The following is a 23,176-nucleotide window of genomic DNA, read 5'->3' on the forward strand; positions in this document are numbered from 1 at the left end:
GAAACTACGGGGAAAAAAGTTTTAAGTGTTGGGGTGTGACCATCCTGGTCCTCAGAGCTCACTCTGCTCTTCAGGATGGCAACAAAGAACCTTTTCCTTTGTGCTGAAGCCAGTCGTATCTTCTGGAAAAACTTCAAAACTGGTGGAGGCTAGCAGGGATATGTGTAAGGGTAGCATCTGTGTATGTGTATTTCACTTGTTCTGGCAGCCAGCTATATCCATTTATATCACGGTGGATGATTCTTGTCTCCTTTTTGGCATGGGTGGACAAGATGTAGTCTGAAAATCAAACGAGGTTTGCCTTTTTCCTGGGGGTCTTTCACATGGAGCATGGAGGTGGCCACAGGCCACAATGGGGTCTTTGAAGCCCCATTGGTCATGACTGACTGGAACATTTCTGAGATGCTGGCATTCCTATCACATTCCAGGGCATGCATGTGCAAGTCCTGTCCCAGGTCAGCTATGCAGCTGATCATTAGGCTTGAACATCCCAATCCTATACGATCATTTGATTTCATTCATGTGACAATGTTATTTCAATTTGTGTGATGCAGAGGGCATGTTACATATCCTTGAAAGCTGAGAATTTGTCTGTTGGCCAACTGAATTAGCCTGAAAGCAAAATATTCGTCTAGAAATGCTGGATTTTGTGTTTGAATTTTATTTGGACTAAATTTGTACTTTAAAATATGAAGAGAGAATGTAAAATTTTTCAGATTACGTGAACATTCATGTATTCTCTACTCGAGCTTCAATGGGGAGACTAAGATCATAAGATTAACATACCCTAAACCTTCTAGAATTACAGATGAGTATCTGTCTTGCACCATTCAAAACACAGATTCAGGACCCACAGCGTGGAAATGGGAATTGTGAGAAACAGAGTGGGATTCTGTAAAAGGCTCTGCCATCTTCTCCATTTTAGGGAGCAGTATCTAGCTGACTGCAATTCTCTTCTTCTTGGAGAATAAGTTATGTACACAAGCACGCATCTGTCAAGATATTTCTGCTTTTCTCTAGAAAGTAAATCTCACCAGTCACAGAACTCTGAGGAGATTGACACAATGAGGAAGAAGAAAAAGCAATACAAACCTTTGGGGCAATTCCTGCCCATTTCTTTCTCTAGAGAAGGTATTTGATGTTTCATGGGCTTTCTGACTATGTGAAATTTTTAATCCACTGACAGCACAATTTTTATTGGAAAGAATTTTTAACCTTTCTCAAGAATCAGTATAAAATTAAAATATGAACTTCTTAGATGCTGCTGGGCAAGATGGTTGCCAGTGATAAGTGGTTCCTTCTCAGTGCAATGAATGGGAAAGCAGCTTATATTAATCCAGCTCAATAACTGCACATCTTCAGGGAAACACATTTATACATGTATATATATATATATATATATATATAATTTAAAAGGTAAACAGAAAAAAGAAAAAAGTGATGGTTATATATATATATATGTATATATATATACATATATACAGTTCATAAGAATATATTTCTTCATACAAAGAAACTGCTTTATCTCGCCAGAACTGGACTGCTCTAATGTTAATTTCTTCATCACTTCTCATCTTTAATAGCAAATCATCTCCCATTCTGTTTTTCCTAACCCTTATCTTTAAGTCATTTTTCTCTCAAGCCAATTGATCTCTCAATCTTTTCTTTAGCTTTCTGCCACAACTTCTGTACTTCTGTCCAGAAATCTAAGTCTAAATGTGTGTTTGTCTTACTCCTATCATTACTCCATCAACACCTTCCAGGCTGTAGCTTTTTGTTTGTTTGTTTGATTGTTTGTTTCTTCTTTAATCCTAGGTGTATATTGTGTCTAATGGTGCACCACAGAGATGTCTTTTCAAACCCTTACTGCAGAGTGTGTAACTGAAGGAAGACACATTGTGTAAGTTGTTGAATAAAGCGCTTTATTTCAATGAGCCATCTTCCAAAAAGCATTTGCTTCTTAATATTGTCTTTTTAAATTTTTGTTGGGGTTTTTCAACATCTGAAATATAAACTACTAGTTCAGGAATTATATATTCCTCCAAGTTTTAAAACATGTTCACTTTTGTGCTTTCAATAATAAGGAGAGCAAGTCAATAAGGATGGACACCAAAATGTGTTTCTCCACACACTTTTGGGAAAAAAGAAAAAAAGAAAAAAGGAAAAAAGAAAAAAAGAAAAAAAGAGAGAAAAAAAAAAAAAGAGAAAAAAAGAGAAAAAAAAAAAGGAAGGAAGGAAGGAAGGAAGGAAGGAAGGAAGGAAGGAAGGAAGGAAGGAAGGAAGGAAGGCAGGGAGGGAGGGAGGGAGGGAGGGAGGGAGGAAGGGAGGAAGGGAGGAAGGAAGGAAGAGAGAGAGAGAGAGAGAGAAAGAGAGAAAGAGAGAAAGAGAGAAAGAAAGAGAGAAAGAGAGAAAGAGAGAAAGAGAGAAAGAAAGAGAGAAAGAAAGAGAGAAAGAAAGAGAGAAAGAAAGAGAGAAAGAAAGAGAGAAGAAAGAAAGAAAGAAAGAAAGAAAGAAAGAAAGAAAGAAAGAAAGAAAGAAAGAAAGAAAGAAAGAAAGAAAGAAAGAAAGAAAGAAAGAAAGAAAGAAAGAAAGAGTCCTTATATAGCTCTACAGCAAAGTTATGAGAAAAAGCAAGTAAACTATACTGTATAAGTAAAATGACATGAAGTGCATAAGGGTGAAAGTTTGCTGAATGGGCTTAATTAGGCCAAAGAGCAACTGAAGAACTGCAGTAACACCTGACTACATCTATAGTGTGCGCAATGATCCATGAGGTGAGTCAGTGTCAGTAAACACAGGTGAGCAGGTGATCCATACTAGTGAAGCCAATTCTATCTGACACAAAATAAAGAAAGCTCAAAAGTGTGAGCCTGGAACAGGACCTTGGGGTAACAATGGATTGTTCAGTGAATGCACTACCATCTGCTCAGCAGGGGTCAAAACAAGAAAATAAAACAGGAAAACATTACCATGCCACTATATGAATCCACAGTTCATGCCCTCTTTGAATTCTGTATGCAGTTCTGATCCTCTTATTCCAACCAGAACATATTAACAATGAAGAAAATTCAAGAAGCAGTAATAATGATGAAAGATATGGAGCAGCTTCTGTATAAGGAACTCTGGAGTTCCTATGCTACACTTCAGAAAGAAAAACAGACAGTTGGGGATGAGACAATATCATGGATGTCTATAAAAATCAAGGTAGCTGGGGACCAGCTCTTTACCACTTTGATACAAGAAGTGGCAGGCAGAAAATAAAAAGTTAGGAAAGTTCAAAACCATGCAAGGAGGTGGCTCTTCCTGATACAGAAGGAAAAAGGAAGAGACCTTTAATTAAAATAAAAAATTTATCCATGCTGAGAAGAAAATCTACTGAAACTTCAGTAAAGACACATAATCATATTCACCTCATGAAGTCTGTTAGGCTGAGGACAGCTAAAATTGGGAAAATATTTTGTGAAAGCATGACAATCACTTGCCTTTTTTTAACTCTTTATTTGGACTCTTACGAATCTGCTTATGGCCATTTTTGGAGATTGGATACCTAACAACATAGGCCAATGGTACAGCTTTATGCAGAATACTCTTATATTCTGTCCATGGAACATTGGATGCTACTATCAAAACTTTATTGCCTCCCCCCCCCTTGCCTTCAGAACATACACATCAAAGACAGTTCAAGCCAAATGCTTCCCTCCTCTCATAAACGAGGAGATACTTTCATATCTAAACATTTTCTCACCTCACTTTTGAATTCAAGATTAAAATAATGTTTTAGAAAATGAAAAATAAATTTCATCATGCAGTTCAGGGAGTACATAATTATGAAATTTCTTAAACTAAGCAGAAGTATATCATAATGAGGCATGTTTTAAGATTAGAAAAAGTAGGAAAGCGGCTTATTTTATACTCTTATCAAATAGATGGGTCTGCTTACATTTTCTGCATTTTTCAAAATTTAATATATTTAAAATACACAGAAAGAGTCTTCTCATAAGAAAAAGAGAGATTAAATTTGTCCTTAGGATACTAAATCACCAAAGCTTTGATACAGCATGTGAACAGTATGGACTAAACAGCCTTTCGAGTCTCTTCTGGTGATTCACTCTTGCTGATAAACCAGCAACAGTGAAAAATCTTAGCAAAGACTGAGAATTTAAATCAGCACTCTGCTCATATGCAGTCCAAGAGAATAAAAAAATGATGCATACAGTAAACAACAATTAAATTTTGTTTGTTTGTTTTTTGTTTATTTTTCAGTGGAGTGGAGGAATCTGGTAAGGAGTCAGCACTCTGGTATACTCACTCTCCCTCTCAGCACTTTGGTTGAGGTTGCAGTTAACTCTCTTAATACAGACAGTTCACCTTACAATAAGCTTAAGCTTAAAAGCAAAGATATTTATTTAGATAGATACTTCTTTAGATAGTAGAATTATATTCTTCATACTAGTATTGTGCATTGTGCAACTTGAAATTATTTTATTCTTATATTCTTGCAAGTACACAATTTTGCCAGAAACCTCCTCTGGCCTACTTTTTCTGAAGAGCAGCACACATCTTCCAGTTTTCCATTTAAAGGAAGTTTATTATCAGATTCTCTACTGGATCATCTCCTTTTTTGACAGGTTACAATAATGGAGGTATTAAAATTGGATCTTGGCTTACAAATGAAGAAAAAACAGTTCTCTAAAGAAGATAGAAAGAAACTGAAAAGTGCGGAATTTGAAATAAGCCCCTAAAACCTTTATTTTTAGTGCTTTCCCTAACATGCCTTGAAACTCCCCTGAAAAATGTCCTTATTTCAGTGAAAATTAGAGCCAATTATTACAATTAGTAGTTACTATACTATAATTAGACAGTCTGTGAATACCTATATATATATAATAATATATATATTTCATATATATATATTTCTCCTGAAACAAAAGTATCAGAATATTACTGGAAAATTATGCATCAAGTTTATTAGAAATGATTCAAAAAACAAACCCATGTAATATTTAGATAACTTTGTTTAAATTAGTCTTTACTAGTTACTGTTAAAAAACATCAATAATACAAAGCAGTACTGATTGGTGCACAAATGTTTCAATGTTCTGTTATCTTGTATTAGTAGAAATATATATATAATTGATATATTCCATGGTTTAGTCATTGAAGAACATGTGATATGTATCAGTCCCTCATAGCACCACCACTTTGTCACACGTGCCTTTGGTTTACACAGATCTCCAGGTCTCTCATGCTCAAAACTTTCAGATATTTTACTTAACCTGTATCAAGAAGTCATACCAGAGAAGGGAGAAGACAAAGCACTTACTTAATGATGCAGTGAGATGTATCTGAGCGACTCTGATAGCCAGAAGCAAAGGACCATCCCCTAAAGAATTACAGGTGGAATTGCCCAGGAAGATCTCATTCCAGTTGCTAAGAAAATTCTGAAAGACATGATATTAGGGGTAAGTTTTTGGTTGCCAAAACAAAAAGTTGAATATTAAGAAGTTTTGTTTGTGGAGTTTTGTTACACAACACAGTTGTGCTGGCAGCTAGAAATACAATTGACAGTGTTTGGAGGGTTGTGTCCTGAAGTCTCATTTAAGCTTCTTTCTGGATGAAGCCACTCCAGCCAAGAGTGCAAACGCTGATTCAGAAAAGCAAACAATGCAGTACTCTTTGAAACTGCACGTTAAGTACACTTAATATCCTTTGACTGTTAATTTGGGGGGATAATAAATGCATTTCAGTATTTAAATATATATACACTATATATTTAAAATAAAACCTCTTTAAATGTAAAAGTGATTTTATTTTTTTCTAGTAAGGTTTGCAGACAAAATTTTGCCTCAAACTGCACTTTTACCAAAATGGGTAAAGGTTCGAGCCATTCCTTTTGATCAGCTCTTGGAGACATTCTCAGAGACCCTTCAGCCTACAGAGAAGGATTCTGGGGAGCAACCTCATGGCGCCCTGCATCTCCCTCACAAGGGGAGTGGAGAGGCAGGCGACGAGACCTGCTCTCTGGGGACAGCAACAGGACCAGAGGAAACAGCATAGAGCTGGGACAGGGGAGGGTCAGGCTGGGGGTTAGGGAAAGGTTCTGCACCCAGAGGGTGGTCAGGTACTGAAAAAGGCTCCCCAGGGCAGTGGTCACAGCACCGAGCCTGATGGAGTTCAAGAAGAGTTTGGACAATGTTCTAAGACGTGTGGTCTGATTTAGGTGGTGCTGTGTGGAACCAGGAGTTGGACTCAATGATCCTTGTGGGTCCCTTCCAAACTGGAATATTATGTGATTCTATGATTCTGCAACATCACCCAGACACCTCCTTGTACCATTTCCCTTCCCTCTTCCTCTGTTAGAAAACCTTCTTAGGCTTATGTCTAACTTATCTGTGTCACCATAAAAGTGTGCCTAAGTCTTTTATTTTATTTTTTTTTTCCCTAGACAGCATCCGAAGAGTAATTGCAATAGCCATGCAGATGACCTGACCCTTGGCAGTGATTCCAAAGGAAGTAGCTGGGATCTAATTCCCAGAAGTCAGCACCTTGGAAGATGTGTGGATGGCAGGACAAAGTACACTCCTAGTGAGGTCTTCCATTCAACAGAGACTAGATACATAAACAGTAATTGCAGAGCATACATTAAAAATGTAATACCTGAAAGGATTCATAATACCTGATTGTTTCCTGCATACCTTTATTATTTTCATAAATACATAAGCATAGTTGGCACCAGTGTATAAACTCAGCCACTACCCAAATGGAAAAACTTTTTTACTTAAGACCTTTGAAACTTACTTTGAGATCACAGAGGAAGTAATCATCAGGATAGTCTTATAAGACACACTTGTTTTTATATACTAGCTTCGTCTTTAGGGGATGTCTCTATAGGGATACTAATCCATGGTATACAAGCATAACATGTATTTTAAATTGTTATTATGCTTTTATGGTTTCTGCAATACAGAGAGAAATCAAGGTGCTTTACATTTTTGCAGCAGTTTACCAACCCACAGTGTTTACCAACACAATATAGAATGACTTCATCTTAGCAATGAATGTATTGTTTTCTACCAGCATTTCTTCCCTAGGTTAAAAGTTAAATTTCTCTTGACTATATTTCCTTTTTAAAATTTTCCCATAGAGAACCTCAGCAATTTTCTAGTGAAGGTCTAACATTGTAGGAAAAAAAAAAAAAAAAAAAAAAAAAAGTAATTCTGGGTTTATTTTCATTATACAAAAAGACTGTACATTTGTTTGTTTAATTAAAGAAGAAGAGGAAGAAGAGAGAGGGGAAGGGGAAGGGAAGGGAAAGGAGAAGGGGAAGGGAAAGGGGAAAGGGAAAGGGGAAAAAGTCACATAAAACCTAACCAGCTCAAGGTAGTAGATACTTAGAGCACTTTAAAAAAATAAAAATAAATTAAATTATCAAGTTCTCCAAAGATAATACAAGTCCTGTATCTACAAATCTAAGCAAGACTAAGTTCTTCAACTAGTTTCAGGGGGGAAAAAAAAAAAAACCTAATATTATAGGACATAATTTAAGGACTTGCCTTCTGCATTTGTAGTCACTGTGTGATTATGGATTCATAGTTCCTTAATCACAGAATATCAGAAATCATACTATTACATCAAAACCATTATTTTTTTTTATTATTGTAGCTTACATTAGTTACATGTCAGAGCTTCAAATGTGGCATTTTTGGAAAGGTCAGCTATAAAGAGACTTCAGCTAGGCTCATAATGAGAATATCCAGAAATCACACATTTTTCATATGCAAAGTGTATGCTTTTTAAGTCTAAGCCAGTGCTACCTTTGAGAGTTAAATATATCCTATTAAAGCCTTGTCCTCTGAATCAAAATGTAACTCTGAGACATTGACCAATTTAACTGTCTTGCACTTTGCTCCATCTCCTCATCTTTTCAGCATGCTGTAAAGTACTGCATGTATCTGTTTCCACAATGATTGCACTAGCATTTACATGGTTACTGATTAACCTCTACATGGAGATAATGGATTATCCTGACACAAGAGAACTTTCAAAGCACTTTTGTTGTTCTTTTTTTTTTAAGCACCTGCATTCTTCCTTTGACAAGTCCAAGTTAATTATGAAGTTTTGAGTATTTGTTTTTACTTCAGTAAATGTGTGAGGAATTGCTTTCTGATTGTCCGCTATATATATCGATTTCACTGTATCACAGCAAAAATTTGTTGAAGTAACTTCTGCTGTATTATTTTAAAGCATATAACACCTGCTTTTTAGACATGTGGGCAGCCTAGATTTTCTTGATGAAGGGAACATCAGGTACTCACTAAATCTTAATGTCAAACCCCATGCGTTACAGACTCAGCACACACAATACTACAAGTAAAGAATGTTTCTTAAATTGTTGTTTACGACCACTGTTTGAATTTGGATGCATAATATTACTTCACAGGTTGTTGAACGTCTATTAATCAGTGTTTTTGAAATCCCTAAGAGCACTGCCAAATATATTGATTAAAAAATAAAATAAATTAAATTAAAAATGTTATGATAGGTGAGTTGTGATGACTAACTAGAGAATTAACATAGTCTTTCAACAGCAAATACAAGCAACTGTGTTTATGAAGTAATGAGCACAAGAACAAAACTGTGATCATGACAGTCCCCTATACTTTATTTTTCATGAAGTGGTAACTCCATGGCTACTAGTCTGCTAAAATGTGAATTAAACACAACTGCTGCCTCTTCAGTATTAACTCCTTACACACTCTCTCTAGCTAGCTGCTGAGTTGCCAGGGCAGTGTGCTCTGGAAACTGGCAACTGGGGCAACTGTGCATTCCTTTTCTTGCTTTTGCTATCCAATGCCCTTAAAAGATCATGTTTTCTTCAGAGTCAATCCCAAAGCAGACCTCATGTAGCCTGGTGCATATCTATGTCTTCCAGCTGGTACACAACTGAGTCACCAGTATCTCCCTTATGATTTTCCCTCGTGAAGAGAGTCAGAATGAACTATTGTTAAAATGAGGCTATGCGGACTTACATTTTCCTTGCTGTCACATTTTCCAATCAGTTGTGCCTCTGCAAAGCCAGTGGAAAATACTGTCATCTTTTGCAAGACCACAAAAGATATATTAGTGTGGAGGCTGCAGGCTACAAGTCTGCACAGTACGTGAAGCACTGTGAATCACCAAGCTGTAAATTTTCCCTAGATTGTTTGTGGTGGTAGTGACAAATGCAGTGTAATGCCATGTTAAAGCAGAACAAAGACATTGTGAACTTGAACAGGATGGAAGAAACAGAATGTGTGTGTATTTAAACACAAATGGTTATAATCAAAAGCAGCGTGGCCAGCGGGGTGAGGGAGGTGATTTTCCCCATTTGCTTTGCTCTTGTGTGACCTTACCTGGAGCCTTGCATTCAGCTCTGGGGTCCCCAAGCACAAGAAAGGCATGGATATATTACAGCAAGTCCAGAGGAGGGCCACAAAGATTATCAGAGGGTTAGAGCACCACCCCTATAAAGACAAACTGAGGAAGTTGGGGTTTTTCAGCCTGGAGAAAAGGAGGCTTCAGGGAGACCATGTAGAGCCTTCCTGTACCTAATGGGGGCCTACAGGAAAGCTGCAAAGGGACTGCCAGGGATTGCAGTGATGGGACAAAGAGTAATGGCTTTGAAATAAAAGAGTTTAGATTAGCTATAAGGATGAAATTCTTAACTCAGAGGGTGGTGAGGCACTGGAGAAGGCTTCCCAGAGAAGCTGTGGATGCCCCATACCTAGAAGTGTTCAAGGCCAGGTTGGATGGGGCTTTGATTAACCTGGTCTGGTGGGAAGTGTCCCTGCCCATGGCAGGGGGAGTTGGAATGAGGTGGTGTTTAAGGTCCCTTCCAACCCAAACTGTTTTGTGATTCTATGATAATATACATTGAGTCTACTTTTAAAAGGTACCAAAGGCAATACGTTTAAGTTGCTAAGAAATAATTGTTACCACTCTTGAGATACTGTAATTGAAAGCTAAGCAATGCTAATGAGACCATCAATCATGCAAGTTAAGAGCAATTACACCAGGGATTAGCAACATCAAGTTCTTTGTGCAAAGAGCTACTAAATTGAATGACTAATCTATATACCACCAGCATACTGTGGAGAAACACCAGTTTCTGTTGCTGACATATTCTGGAGTTAATATAATGTTAAGAAATGTGAGCAGAAGCCTACAGTTATAGCATGTGTGCGTGTGTGCCTGAGTGTGTGCATGTGTGGCAGGGCGGTAGTTAAAAATAGATAAATTTTATTTTTAATCTTAAATAGTATTTGATTCAGGACTTCTGTAGCAAATAGTTTGAGAACTGAATTAGGCTCTTTGAATTTACACTTTCCTGTGTGATAAACCACACTTTTCATGACATTTCCTGAAGAAACTCTAGTACTTACTGGAAGTGTTCAAGAGGACACATACATTTGGAACAAGAAAAAAAGACTAAAAGGCAAAAAAAAAAAAAAAAAAGAGGTTTGATTGACTTGCTTTAGTATGTCTGAAGACATACTGTGCTGCAAATCACATTCACAAAAAACATTTTAGCTGAAGTCTTGATATATGATACCTTGATTTTATGTTTACACCTAAGACATTTCTATTTACATATGAATAAATCACAGATACATAACTCTACAAAAAATAAAAAATAAACTTCAGAGACACCATCACTGTAATTTGTGGCAAATAATATTTCAATATAGCTCGTTATTATTTTTGTTTAACTACACCTTCACTTTCAAAGATAACACTGTTTAACATTATTTAAAGGTTATAATTTAAACCTTAATTAAAAGTCTTCATTACAAAGCAGTCAAGCTGTAAGCAATTTTTTTCTTTTGCTTTTTACATCAACTGCTTATAAAATTAAGGAAAAAATTGGATGGAACAGAACTGGTACCTGTTTGTATAGGCATACAGGTAGAAATATGATGAATTTGTCAAATGCCTTTGTATTTTAAAAATATACTTCAGTTTTTGTTAAACTTCCCTGCTTAATCAAGTTTTTCCAGTTTAAAATTTGTTGTTATGCAGATACGTTTCCCCAGGTTGTATAGTAATTAACTTCCACGTTCTTCTTCTCAGATAATAGTAAGTGATGGCAAGAGCCTTGGTCATTACTAATCAGTAAAGGGGGAACTACAGTAGATTTCCTGAAGTTAACCACACTGGGGAAATGAAAGTGTTGCCTTCTGCTTTCACCATGACCACTTGCTCTCCAGCAAACGTGAGAGGTCACAAGGCAAGCTGTCATTCGCCAGCACTACCTTACTGGTAGCCATGCCCATGTGAGTTGGTTGGTACGAGAAAGACAATTTCTCACCAAATTCCCTGCTTGTTACTTGCTTCTTTTTTTTCCATGGCATGTTGTAAAAGCCTAGTTACAGAACTGATTTCATTATGTCCTGTGGCAAAGTGGGCCTCGAGAGCCACAGGGCAGCTTGCAGAGCCTGTGGCTGGAGGGGAGCTCACCACACACCCTGCCCCAGCTGCCCCCAGGCCAGCCCAGGGCCCAGTGGCCTGCCTGAGGCCTGCATGACAAGGAGCAGAGAGCACAGCGGCTGGCAGCATCTGCTATATGGGGACATGTAGCTCCCGAACTGACTTTTTTTCTTTTTTTCTTACTGTGTAGGCAGTTTTGTTTGAAACGGCTCTGCTTAGGTCTTGACCCACCAATGATCTCAGTGCAAGTGCGGGGAGGGCCACCGGCTGCTGCTCTGTTCTTGCACAAAGTGCTTGTCAACATGAAGTGACAAATACTCAGTTTGGCTCACCATTTACATTTTCACCAACTCCCTGCTGTTGGAAACAACTATAACTTATAATCCTGTTTATTAGCAGGAATTGATGTGCAGGTTTTGCATGCAGATTCCCTGTGAAACTTATTTGTGTTTTCTGCCATGATTTCCACTTCAGCAATACTTCAGAAACACATTCATATAATGCTTTGCAATTGTCTTTAATTTTAACCCTGAAGCCACTCCTGACTGATCTACTTTGATATTGTGATTACAACTCTTAAACTCTGGTAATTGTGGATTATTTATTTATTTATTTGTTTGTTTGTTTGTTTATTTATTTATTCTCCTTGCCTAGTATTTATCTGCCAGTGCTAATATAGAGCACCATTCCAGTAGTTTAAGCTAACCATTTGTAAATTATGTTCACATTGCATATTTGGGCTATGTCTGAGACTCCTAAACTTTTATTGCAATAACGCACAGTGAGGCACCAGTCTCTCAGTTTGAAAACAACAGCTAACAACTGAGAAGCAGTAAGAAACAGCTTTCTAAGCTGCCTGTTAGCTGTGGCTGCCTGCCTGAGCTCTCCATCTTTATGCAGTTAAACCTAGCCAGACTTCTTTACACTGCTGCAGACAAGACATAGATAATGCCTGGTAACCAACTTCCTGTGTACTCATCACTCTGGTCCTTGGATGCCTTCAGGTTTTTTTAAGGATGGGACCAAATGCAGACATGACCTTTCTGTCTTATACCACAGGTAGTATTCTGTACAGAAGAGTTTACTCCATTAAGTATTGAAAAGACAAAGTATAATCAATTCTTTGCAGGGCTGCATGCATCAATTAAAAGAGTACAACTGACATGTTAAGGAAAAAATGCTTCTTGTGCTAATAATAATAGTTAAGCATTAATTGTTATTTTATATATTGGTGAGAATGTGCTTACTTCTCTTTATCCTACATATTTTCAGGCACATAAAAGTATTTACTCTCCCTAGTAAAAATAAAAGAAAGAAAGAAAAAAAAAAAAAAAAAAAAAGCTAAAAGCTGTGGAAAACAGCGGAAAACAGTGGAAGATCTCATGAATCTGTGATAATAAGAGAGGTGTAGCTGCAGCAGTAATACAGTGTGTCTTGGTTTGCTCTTTGGAACATATGGTGAAGCTATTACACCCCATGAAATTGTTATTCTCTTTGTAACAACAGAATTACTCATGAGTTTATCAGATCATTAACCTAAATAAACAGGAATCATAACCTGCAGAGAAACCAGCCCACCTCCGGTAGCTTCAACAGGAGGTAAGTGGCCAACATGCAGACATCTTAATTGTCTGATAATTGTAGAACAAAACATGACATGAAAATAAGGCTACTTTAACAACACAGGCATACAGTTGTGAAAGGCCAAAGATTGTGTATGAAAAAAAAAAAAAATCACCTGTGTGCATGTGCTGGTAATACTTATAATATTGATGACTTAGACAGATTCAGTTGAAAACTGAACAGTTTGAAATCCCCCCTATGACTGAATTTTTTAAATAATCTTAATGTGAAGTGACTTTTCTCATCTGTAAGCTGGAGGTTTTCAATAAGTTCCAATATGTACTTGGGCTCCAGTTGCATTTGAAAATACTACACTAATTGTCTGTCACTGTATGTATTCCACTGGTTTTCAGAAATAACTTGTGGTTTGTGGTAAAGCAATACAGTGATAATACTTTACCTAAAAGTAAAAACTGTGATGGGAAGAATTAGTTTCTATGGACATTCACATTTTGTTTCCAAACTACTTTTGCATGACCTTTTATATTTGTTTTCTGTGATTTCATTCCAGAAAAGAATCATCTCATATTGCTGTCTTTACACATACAGAAGAGAGAACGTATGCACTGAAAGTATTTATGGGGTCTGGGACCTACATCACATACCAAACAATATTAGAGTGAAGTTTCACTAGCAACCTTTATTTCATGTTAATGTCACTGTAAAGTCACCCTTAATTCACCCTTTTTCCTCACTTAGGCTCCACATCCATCTCTTTCTCTGGGCAAGCTGGTCAAATACAAAATACAGCGCTTTATATTGCTAATGCCTGTAAGAACTACCTGTACTTGAATTTAAATCCTACATTGCCATATTCTATGACATTTGAGGCATACTTGCATATTCTGGATTTCATAGATTCAATGTCAAAATTCCAGTTAAGATTTAAAATGTGAAATAAAGAAGTATATAATACCAGAAACACTTACTGTTTCTACGCCAATATATATATATATGTTTTGGCTACAACAGCTTTACTGTGAGTACTTGTTCCGTGTGATCACAAATGACAAAGAATTCCTTGAGGTGTATCACGGAAGTTTTGAAGGAGCACCTTAGATCAGCACAACACAAAAAAATCCAGTTCTACACCCTCTTGGCCTACAAAATTCCGTTTACCATCAGATCTTATTTGGGAACCGAACATACTGTTTCAAATGTATAATGTCAAAATGTAATCAATGCATTTAGTAGGCATCCCCTGGATATTAGCTAGGGAAAACAGACAACACAAGAACTTCTAGAACAAGAAGAGGAAAAAAAATCAACTCCTAACTGTCTTTTTCTATATGCATGTAATTCAGTTGGGTCCTGCAGTGTGATCTATAGGAGCAGGGTAGGAGCAGTGTCATTTCAGAAGCTGCTCAGACCGTGTAGCTTAGTCTGCTTTCTGTGGCCTGTTACAGGCATGCTTCTGTGCCATCAGCTCATCTAGAGCTGCCTCAGAGCTCCCTGGTGCAAATGTGCAGTGTCCACGTGGGCCCGCCTGAAGCGCAGTCAAGAAGTACATCACATGTACTGCGAGAGCCTGCATCTACCTCCCTCTGGTATAGAGAAGGTAAGAACTAAAGCCCAGGCTCAAGCAAGAAGGGATTGGGCCATCTTTCTGTCTTAAGTCCCAGGTGACCTTTGTGGCTCTAGTCACTAGGCTAGCATAAAAGTGTGCTCTAGGCACATTCTGAGAAAATCCAAATTTTCCCTTTAAGATTGGTGATGTTAAATAATACAATCTAAGTTCTTGTTTGAGCATACACTATACACAATGCAGGAATTATTTCCTAAATGGTGGAAATTATTGATGATTGGCAATGGAGGCATAGATTGTCTTCTTGAGCTTGCCTGGCTTAGAGATAAAACAGTCACATAAAAGGGTAATTTAAATCATCTTTCAATTGATTTATTGCAGATACAAATCTGTGCAGTTGTTTTTACACACCCTGCAGTGCTTCTAATACAATTTTCAAGAAATGTCTTCTGACATTACTCTTTGCATAAAGGTTTTTCAGAGGAAATTACTTTAGCACATCACTTCAATTTCTTTTAGTAAGTTTTCCTCTGGGAATGTATGGCTTTTCTTTGTGAGTAATGTGGAACACAGCTACTGCCACTCTTTCAAAGACAGAAGCCACATGCAAAATATAAAATGTAGGTTTTCTAAACACATTAGCTATCCTGACCAGAAAATCCACTATGTAAACCTGCTATATATTAACCATTCTTTTTTTTTTTTTTAATTAATAGTAATAGGAACATCATTTTCAGAAATTAAATTAAAAAAAAAAAAAAAGTCATTCTGAAAGAAATGACACTGAATTCATAGAAGTCATGTTTCCTGGATATACAGTTAAGGACAATCATTTATTAGAATACATCTGGATTCCTGTAAGTCATGACTTTTCAGGAAAATTGTATAACCCTATCTTATTTTACAGAATGCATCTTGGTAAATCTTCAGAATTTCTCTAGTGTAGGACTGAATTGTTACGCATTGCTGGTCTCAGTCCATTCTGTAGACTGGCTGAGTATCCTCCTGGGTACTCATTAAAATAAAATAACTGTCTGAAACAATACAACTGGTCTTCTTTAGCTTTTCAGCTTCAGCCCTTTGCTTGACCTCCACATAATTGTGAGAGATGTTTACCACAGAGCAGGGAATAGTGGTTCCTTGGCAGACTTTAGGCTCTCCCCTTTAATGTCACCCCAGTAGAGAGAGATGCATCTAAACATTCAACTACTTCTGACTCCTAGGAGGAAATCTGCTATTTCACTCTCAGAGGCTGCTTGCACTCCCTAGAGTGACTGATGCTGTGCATTGCAAAATGACTGACACTCTGCATTGTCTTCTGGAGCTAGCAAAGCCTGCTCCAGGCTTTCAGATGGTCCTGGCACTACTATTTCTTGTCACCTCCTGTCATGGCCATCCAGGAATGGCACTGAGTAACTCACTATGGTGGAGTGGATTTACACTGTAGATAGACCAGTGGTAACAGCAGTGTACTGGATTCATGCCCTGAATCTGACCGTGACGTAGATTAGATCAGATTGTCCTTACATTCCTGACATGCATTAAGTAAAACTCATCTACTTTTTAATTCAGGAGAGGGAGAGAGATTCTCTGAGAGAGAAGGGATTAAAAAAAAAAAAAAAAAAAAAAAAAGATGTAAAGGATGATTCTTAACTTTAAAGATATACCCAGAAGTATATCCTACTTATTTTAGCAATAAAAATGCTACCTCTCAGACATGGCAGGACACTGAATTCCTTTTAACTGCTTGAAAGCTTAAAACTTATTCCATGTAATATCCATTCATTGCAGGCCACTCGGAACCCAGCCTGTTGCAGGACCATAGCTAATGGGCTCTCTAGACAGCAGCTTACCTAGGGGCTTGGCTGTAAGTCAGAATTTGCCAGAGGAAACAGACTAGGGATGAAGTAGCACCACCATCAGAACTGAATGCATTGGTCCCAGCAAGTGCACAACCATGTGCTGCGCTTTGGCTCCACACAGCTAAGTCAGAGCTCAGTCAGCTACTCTCTTTCAGTCTGTAACAGGGACTGATAGCCTGGCACAGATGGGAGTTCAACAGTAAAACTCCCATGTAATTCACTGGAGTGAGATTTTGCCCATACAACTACTTCTGCACCTTGGGAATTTTAATATATTAATCCTTGCACAAAAAAATTGCAGAAATAAGGTTTGCAATCTTGACAACCATGTGTTCTTTTTAGTATATGGAAACTACACGGCAACATAACAATCTAGTAGGCTACTAATCCTGATTAGTAGGGTTTTACAAGATTATGAGTAACACATCTCCTGTTATGTGTCATTTCTAGTGATTTTAGCAATTTTAGTGAAACTGCTATTTTTAATCATATTTATTAGTCAAATATGGCTACTAAGCAGTAATAGAACTCTGCAAGTACTTCTGCTCACCCAATTTTAGACTATTTTTCTTTTCCCAGTAAGGGTCTTGAAGTAGCCTGAAACTTGGTAGCAGGTAACACCTCCTCCTCCAACATCCCTCCCTGCCACACCTCACTTAAGATGTCTGAAACTACTGAAATTAGGTCTGGGGTTTTTAGGTTAGCCAGAGACGTGAATTGGAAATACTGATACTGTAAGTTGGCTAAGCACACTGGTGAACAGTCTGACAACTTATTCCCTGATATGTCCAATCAGCAATGTGACTTTATGACCTGGAAAGAAATCCAGATTGAGTCTTCTCTGTGTGTAACACTTTGATTCAAACTCCACAGACATCACTAAGATACCCAATGGAATTTTTAGGCTCTGGATCAAAATCTAAAGACCAGATCATCACAGAATCACAGAATCATCTAGGTTGGAAGAGACCTCCAATATCACCGAGTTCAACCTCTGACATAACACTAGCAAGTCCTCCACTAAACCATATCACTAAGCTCTAGATGTAAACGTCTTTTAAAGACCTTCAGGGATGGTGACTCAACTACTTCCCTGGGTAGCCCGTTCCAATGCCTAACAACCCTTTCAGTAAAGTTGTTTTGCCTAATATCCAACCTAAACCTTCCCTGGTGCAACTTTAGCTCATTCCCCCTCATCCTGTCACCAGGCACATGGGACCAATCCCCACCTCACTACAGCCTCCTTTAAGGTTCCTGTAGAGAGCAATAAGGTCACCCCTGAGCCTCCTCTTCTCCAGGCTGAACAAGCCCAGCTCCCACAGCCACTCCTCGTAAGAATTGTTCTCCAGACCCTCCAGCAGCTTCATTGCTCTCCTCTTCGACTCACTTGAGCACCTCGATGTCCTTCTTGTAGTGAGGAGCCCAAAACTGAACACAGTACTCGAGGTGCAGCCTCACCAGAGCTGAGTACAGGGGAACAATCACTTCTCTAGCCCTGCTGGTCACACTGTTTCTGATACAAGGCAGGATGCTGTTGGCCTTCTTGGCCACCTGAGCACACTGCTGGCTCATATTCAGCCGACTATCAACCAATGCTCCCAGGTCCTTCTCTGCCTGGCAGCTCTCCAACCATTCCTCTCCCAGCCTGTAGCTCTGCTTGGGGTTATTGCGCCCCAGGTGCAGGACCTGGCACTTGGCCTTGTTGAACTTCATGCAGTTGACCTCAGCCCATCGGTCCAGCCTATCCAGATCCTCCTGCAGAGCCTTCCTACCCTTGAGCAGATCAACACATGCACCTAGCTTGGTGTTGTCTGCAAATTTACTGAGGGTGCACTCGATCCCCTCATCCAGATTATCGATAAAGTTATTAAAGAGAAGTGGCCCCAGTACTGAGCCCTGGGGGACGCCACTAGTGACTGGCCTCCAACTGGATTTGACTCCATTCACCACACCTCTTTGGGCCCAGCTTCCCAGCCAGTTTTTAACCCAACAAAGCGTATGCCAGCCCAAGCCATGAGCAGCCAGTTTCTTGAGGAGAATGTTGTGAGGAACTGTGTCAAAAGCCTATCGAATAATAGAGTCACACAATCATTAAATCTTAGAATAGTTCAGGTTGGAAGGGACCTTAAAGGGATGCCACCCACTACATCAGGTTGGCCAAGGCTCCACTCAACCTGTCCTTGAACACCTTCAGAGATGGGACATCCACAACTTCACTTGGCAACCTGTTCCAGTGCCTCACTACCCTTACAGTGAAGAATTTCCTCCTAATGTCTAGTCTAAATCTATCCTTTTTTAGTTTAGGACCATTACTCCTTGTCCTATCATTATCTACCCAAGTAAAGAGTCCTTCTCCATCTTTTTTATAAGACCCTTTTAAGTACTAAAAGATCACAATGAGGTCTCCCTGGAGACTTCTCTTCTCCAGGCTGAACATCACCAGCTCTCTCAGCCTTTCTTCGTAGTAGAGGTGTTCCAGCCCTCTGACAATCAGATGGTCTACTGTGCTTTGCAGGGACACTACTAAGACATGCAGGTAGACAATAGAACATCGAAATTATTGTAGCAGTACACTTAATTTTAATAAGCTTTTAAAAAACGTGGAAACAATCTGCTAGCCAGTTGTCTGCCTTTCTTGATGCTTGAACATTTTTATTATTTATTTTTTTTTTAAATCCAGCTTCAAGACTTCAATTGAGCTAAGGTTTTATGAAAAGGTTTGTGAAACTGATCCTATAAATTTTCTCAAATAAATATTCCAAATATCCTCAGTAGGATTAACTCCAAATGTCTGCTTCCCTAGGGCAGCATGGTGAGAGGCCCAACTAACAATTTTGATCCAACTAACAATCCAGCCCACTTTTTAGTGTGCAGGATATATGGACATTGAGATCTAACTCACTTCTTTTAAAGTGCACAAAGATCTTTTAGCTGTAAAAATCCATGTCCTAGACAGGTAAAATAATTCCAATTTTGATTATTTTTTTTTTTTTTCCCCACAGAATGCTGTATTTTCTCTAAGTCTCATTTGTATATATCCCTGCTTTTGAATCCACAGCAGGTAACAGTTTACACTTGCCTTAGGGATGTCAGTGCTGAGTATGTGATGTTCTGCAGTCTTCGCTCCAATATCTGCACTTTCCTTTTGCATTTGATGGCAAAATAACTACCTTTCTAGTTGTAGCCAGCAAATTTTATGATACTCAGAGGCAGAAAGGTCAGGACAGTCTCTTTTACAGACAGCTACAAGGTAATGAAAATAGGGTGCTGTGACCTATTGGTTTTGGGAACTTCAGTTGTATAATTCCATGTTCTTAACCGTTCCAGTTTCCCAATAACACCATAAAATAATAATAATAATAAAACCCAGTTAAAAATACAACAAAAAAGCTTTTTTTTTTTTTTTTTTTTTTCACATTTTGCCATTGCACTTTACCATCTATTCTCTATTAACTGTTCTCTTAATTTGTTTGCTCAGTCTTCTCTCTTGAGCAGATAAAAAGGATTCATTAAAGCAAAGTCTAATGCTGTCAGTGGCAGGAGAGCTGACAACCCTGGCAGTTTTGGCAAGTCTATTAAGCTGACCTAAGCATGCTAATATTTTCTAAATTGCCTCTATTCATAGCACTACTTTGCAAGCATCATTTGCATATTTCATACATCTACAAGAAACTAAGTTATGCAATTCTAACGAGTAATAAAAAAGCACACCCCTCCTCCCTTTTAGTTCTGTCCTAAAAGCAGCAGCAACAGCATATTATCACTTGTACCAGAAGCACTTCTTGAGATTACAGAAAGATCTAACATCAGTTTCATGACAGTACTCAATTTCAGACACTATTAGAAAAAGTGAGAAAGAAAGAGAGAAAGAGAGAAATAAAATGAAAGAAAGGAAGAAAGGAAGGAAGGAAGGAAGGAAGGAAGGAAGGAAGGAAGGAAGGAAGGAAGGAAGGAAGGAAGGAAGGAAGGAAGGAAGGAAGGAAGGAAGGAAGGAAGGAGAACTGGACAATCAAAAACAACCTTATTTTTTTATTTTTTTATTTTTTTGTAAGGATTTCCTGCTATAACCCTTTTGCCGAACAGATGTTCCGAACCTATCTAAAGAACATCTGTTATACCCATCTAGTATAGTTTATCTCCAGTTTATCCAAAGGGAAGAAACAGATTCTACAAATCAGTGACATCTGCTGTCATTGCAATAGCACTTAATATGGTAGAAGATACTCTGAAGAGTGATATTCATAAGTGAAATATATAACAGTCAGCACCATCCAAGTAAAAGCTTTTATCCTCCCTAGTAGCATTTGCCATTCTTTAATTGAAACAAGGCTTTTAAAGCAAGAAAGTACTGAACATTCATCTCCTACACAAGAGAACAAATTTGTAGCAGTAGATGTGTTATTGTTTGATAAAGATCTTAAAAAAAAATCTATAAGGCTTCTAAAGTGCTCGTTTCAAAAAAAGAAATGATCTTAATTCTTGCCTCCTGAAAGATTAATGCTATTGTTTAGGTAATGTAGTAAATATTGGGGTGGGGGAAGGAACCCTAATGTCTGACAGGAAACATAATCAATAAGCAGCATGATTTATTTAAGTGCAGATTTACCTGAAAGCTATTGTCAGGCAAGTGCAGAAATGAGGGTGGAGCAGTCCTATCACATCATTTCTCCAGCCATTTGTGATGATCACAATAACAAAGATTGGTTAGTGACTGCTAATTATTTATTCATTCTCCATTTTAGGGTTTTACAAATGGTACTGCTGACCTTACTTGTTTATTCATGCAGTTATTTCAGAGGTGGAAAAAAAAATAAGGAACACAGTTCTGTGAATAAATAGGATCATAGTTTTATCATATTTTTAAAGTCAAAACCATACCTGTCCCCAAAAGAAAACACACACACAAAACAAACAAACAAACAAACAAAAAACCTACCTCTCATCTTTATAAGGATTAAGTAGACAAAAACTATCACACAAGCTCTTCTTATATTTTGTATAGAACTTATACACCACTTATTCAAGTGAGGGTAACAACATATCAGGAGTTTCACACTGATGCAGACCACTTAACGAGGAAAATAAAACAGTCTTCTCCATCGAGGATTATCTTTCTGCTTCCCCAGGGAAAGAGAAATTATGGTGAATCCAACTACAGCGGGTAACGTGTGTTGCTTACTTGTAAGAGTGGTGAAGGCTTCAAATAAAGGATAGCTAGGCACTTAGATAATGAGGAATCACATCAGAGTACCCCCTAAGCAATTCTCCTGGTTCTTTTATTAACTTAGTTCATTCTTCCAGGATAAAACAGTACTTACACTAGGTAACACAACTATCATTTTGTGAACAGTACAGCTCATTTAAGAATTTTATGACAATGAACAAACCAATTCACCCTTTTATACATAACAAGAAGAAATCATGAAGGTATTGTGTTAAGAAAGGTAGAAAATATAATCAGCTTAACATTCATTTTCTAGGTTTTCATGTCAACATATATCAAATGCCATTTGCTTCCAGAATTCACAGCAAAAGGTCACTGTTAATCTTCAGAGATGATGTACACCAGAAGCACTGTTAAAGACAGGCCTTCTTACACAACTCAGTTTTGGTGTTTTATGGCATGAGATTTTGCACTTGTCAGAGAACAAAAAATACAGTTGAGTAAGAATATGAAGAAGTAAATATCCTCTATTGAACAAACTTAGTGTAGATAAAGAAATATGGCAACACTTTTCTCTTCTTCTTTTTAAATAAATGATCTTAAAATCTTATTTGATGATCCACATGATGCTGATTAAACCACTGAATGGAACAGAATTAATTTATTCTGCACCTTAAATTCTATTGAAGAATTTAGTTTTATGTCAAAACACTAGCTATTCCTGTGATGCTTTTTTAAGTTTATGGAAAAAACACAAATAGAGAACATTGAAAAAAAAATATAGTTTGCCACAGAAGACCATGAAAATACCCCCCCCCCAAAAAAAAAAAAAAAGTAATAGCAAAATCATCACAGAGAATATAAATTTATTTTAAAGATTCTTTTCTAATGTCATCTTGTTACAAACTAATTCCTCCTGTGGTAAAAGCCAATACAAAGAAAGGACAGTGTGCAAAGGAACTTGTGACATTTGGCCTCCAATTTATGTTTGCATTAAAACTGGTAATTTTTTAGAAACAAATATAGTTACCTCTTGAAAATAAGTATCTGCCATTGATGAAACTAATACTGTTTTAAAAAGAAACACTTTTTTTTGTCACTATTCCTTCTATTACTAACTATGTATGATCAACACATAGTAAAAAAGCAATAAAACCGTATTTCATAAGAAATTTATAGTATTTTTGTGCACAGATGCTGATTTATGTAAGTGGACTTTACACTGCTAGGCAACGTCATTAATATAGCAGAAAAGAAGGTAAAAAGTAGGTCAGTGATATAGGACAATGGTTCTTCAACTTAACTCCCCTCCCCTGCCTCTGACTTGAAGCATAATGTTCATTCCTCAAATTTTGGAGCTCTGAATAACACTGCAACATGACACAGAAAGCATGAATTATTAGACATTATCCATCCTTGATCTTTACACAAAATTCCCATGACATCTATAGAAATTCCACAGCTGCACAAAATAGAATAACGTCTATGGCAAAAAAAGCTTTCAGGATTTGCTCTTCAATAAATATCACAAGCATA

The 23,176-nt window shown here is 37.6% G+C and overlaps 1 protein-coding gene across 1 annotated transcript in view; it reads right to left on the reverse strand.

The window, feature by feature from the left end:
* The window catches only part of LOC309890225 (uncharacterized protein), a gene marked incomplete at its 5' end in the record, with an annotated part of 43,014 nt that extends 37,100 nt beyond the window's left edge, over positions 1-5,914 (reverse strand). The window contains 2 exons of the mRNA XM_082783911.1: positions 5,324-5,441; positions 5,864-5,914. Of these exons, the coding sequence (XP_082640037.1) occupies positions 5,324-5,441; positions 5,864-5,914 (169 nt within the window). The remainder of the gene's footprint in view (positions 1-5,323; positions 5,442-5,863) is intronic.
* Positions 5,915-23,176: the final 17,262 nt, after the last annotated feature.

Source organism: Aythya marila (genome assembly GCF_965140915.1).
Source record: "Aythya marila genome assembly, chromosome: Z".
NCBI classification, from domain to species: Eukaryota; Metazoa; Chordata; class Aves; order Anseriformes; family Anatidae; genus Aythya; species Aythya marila.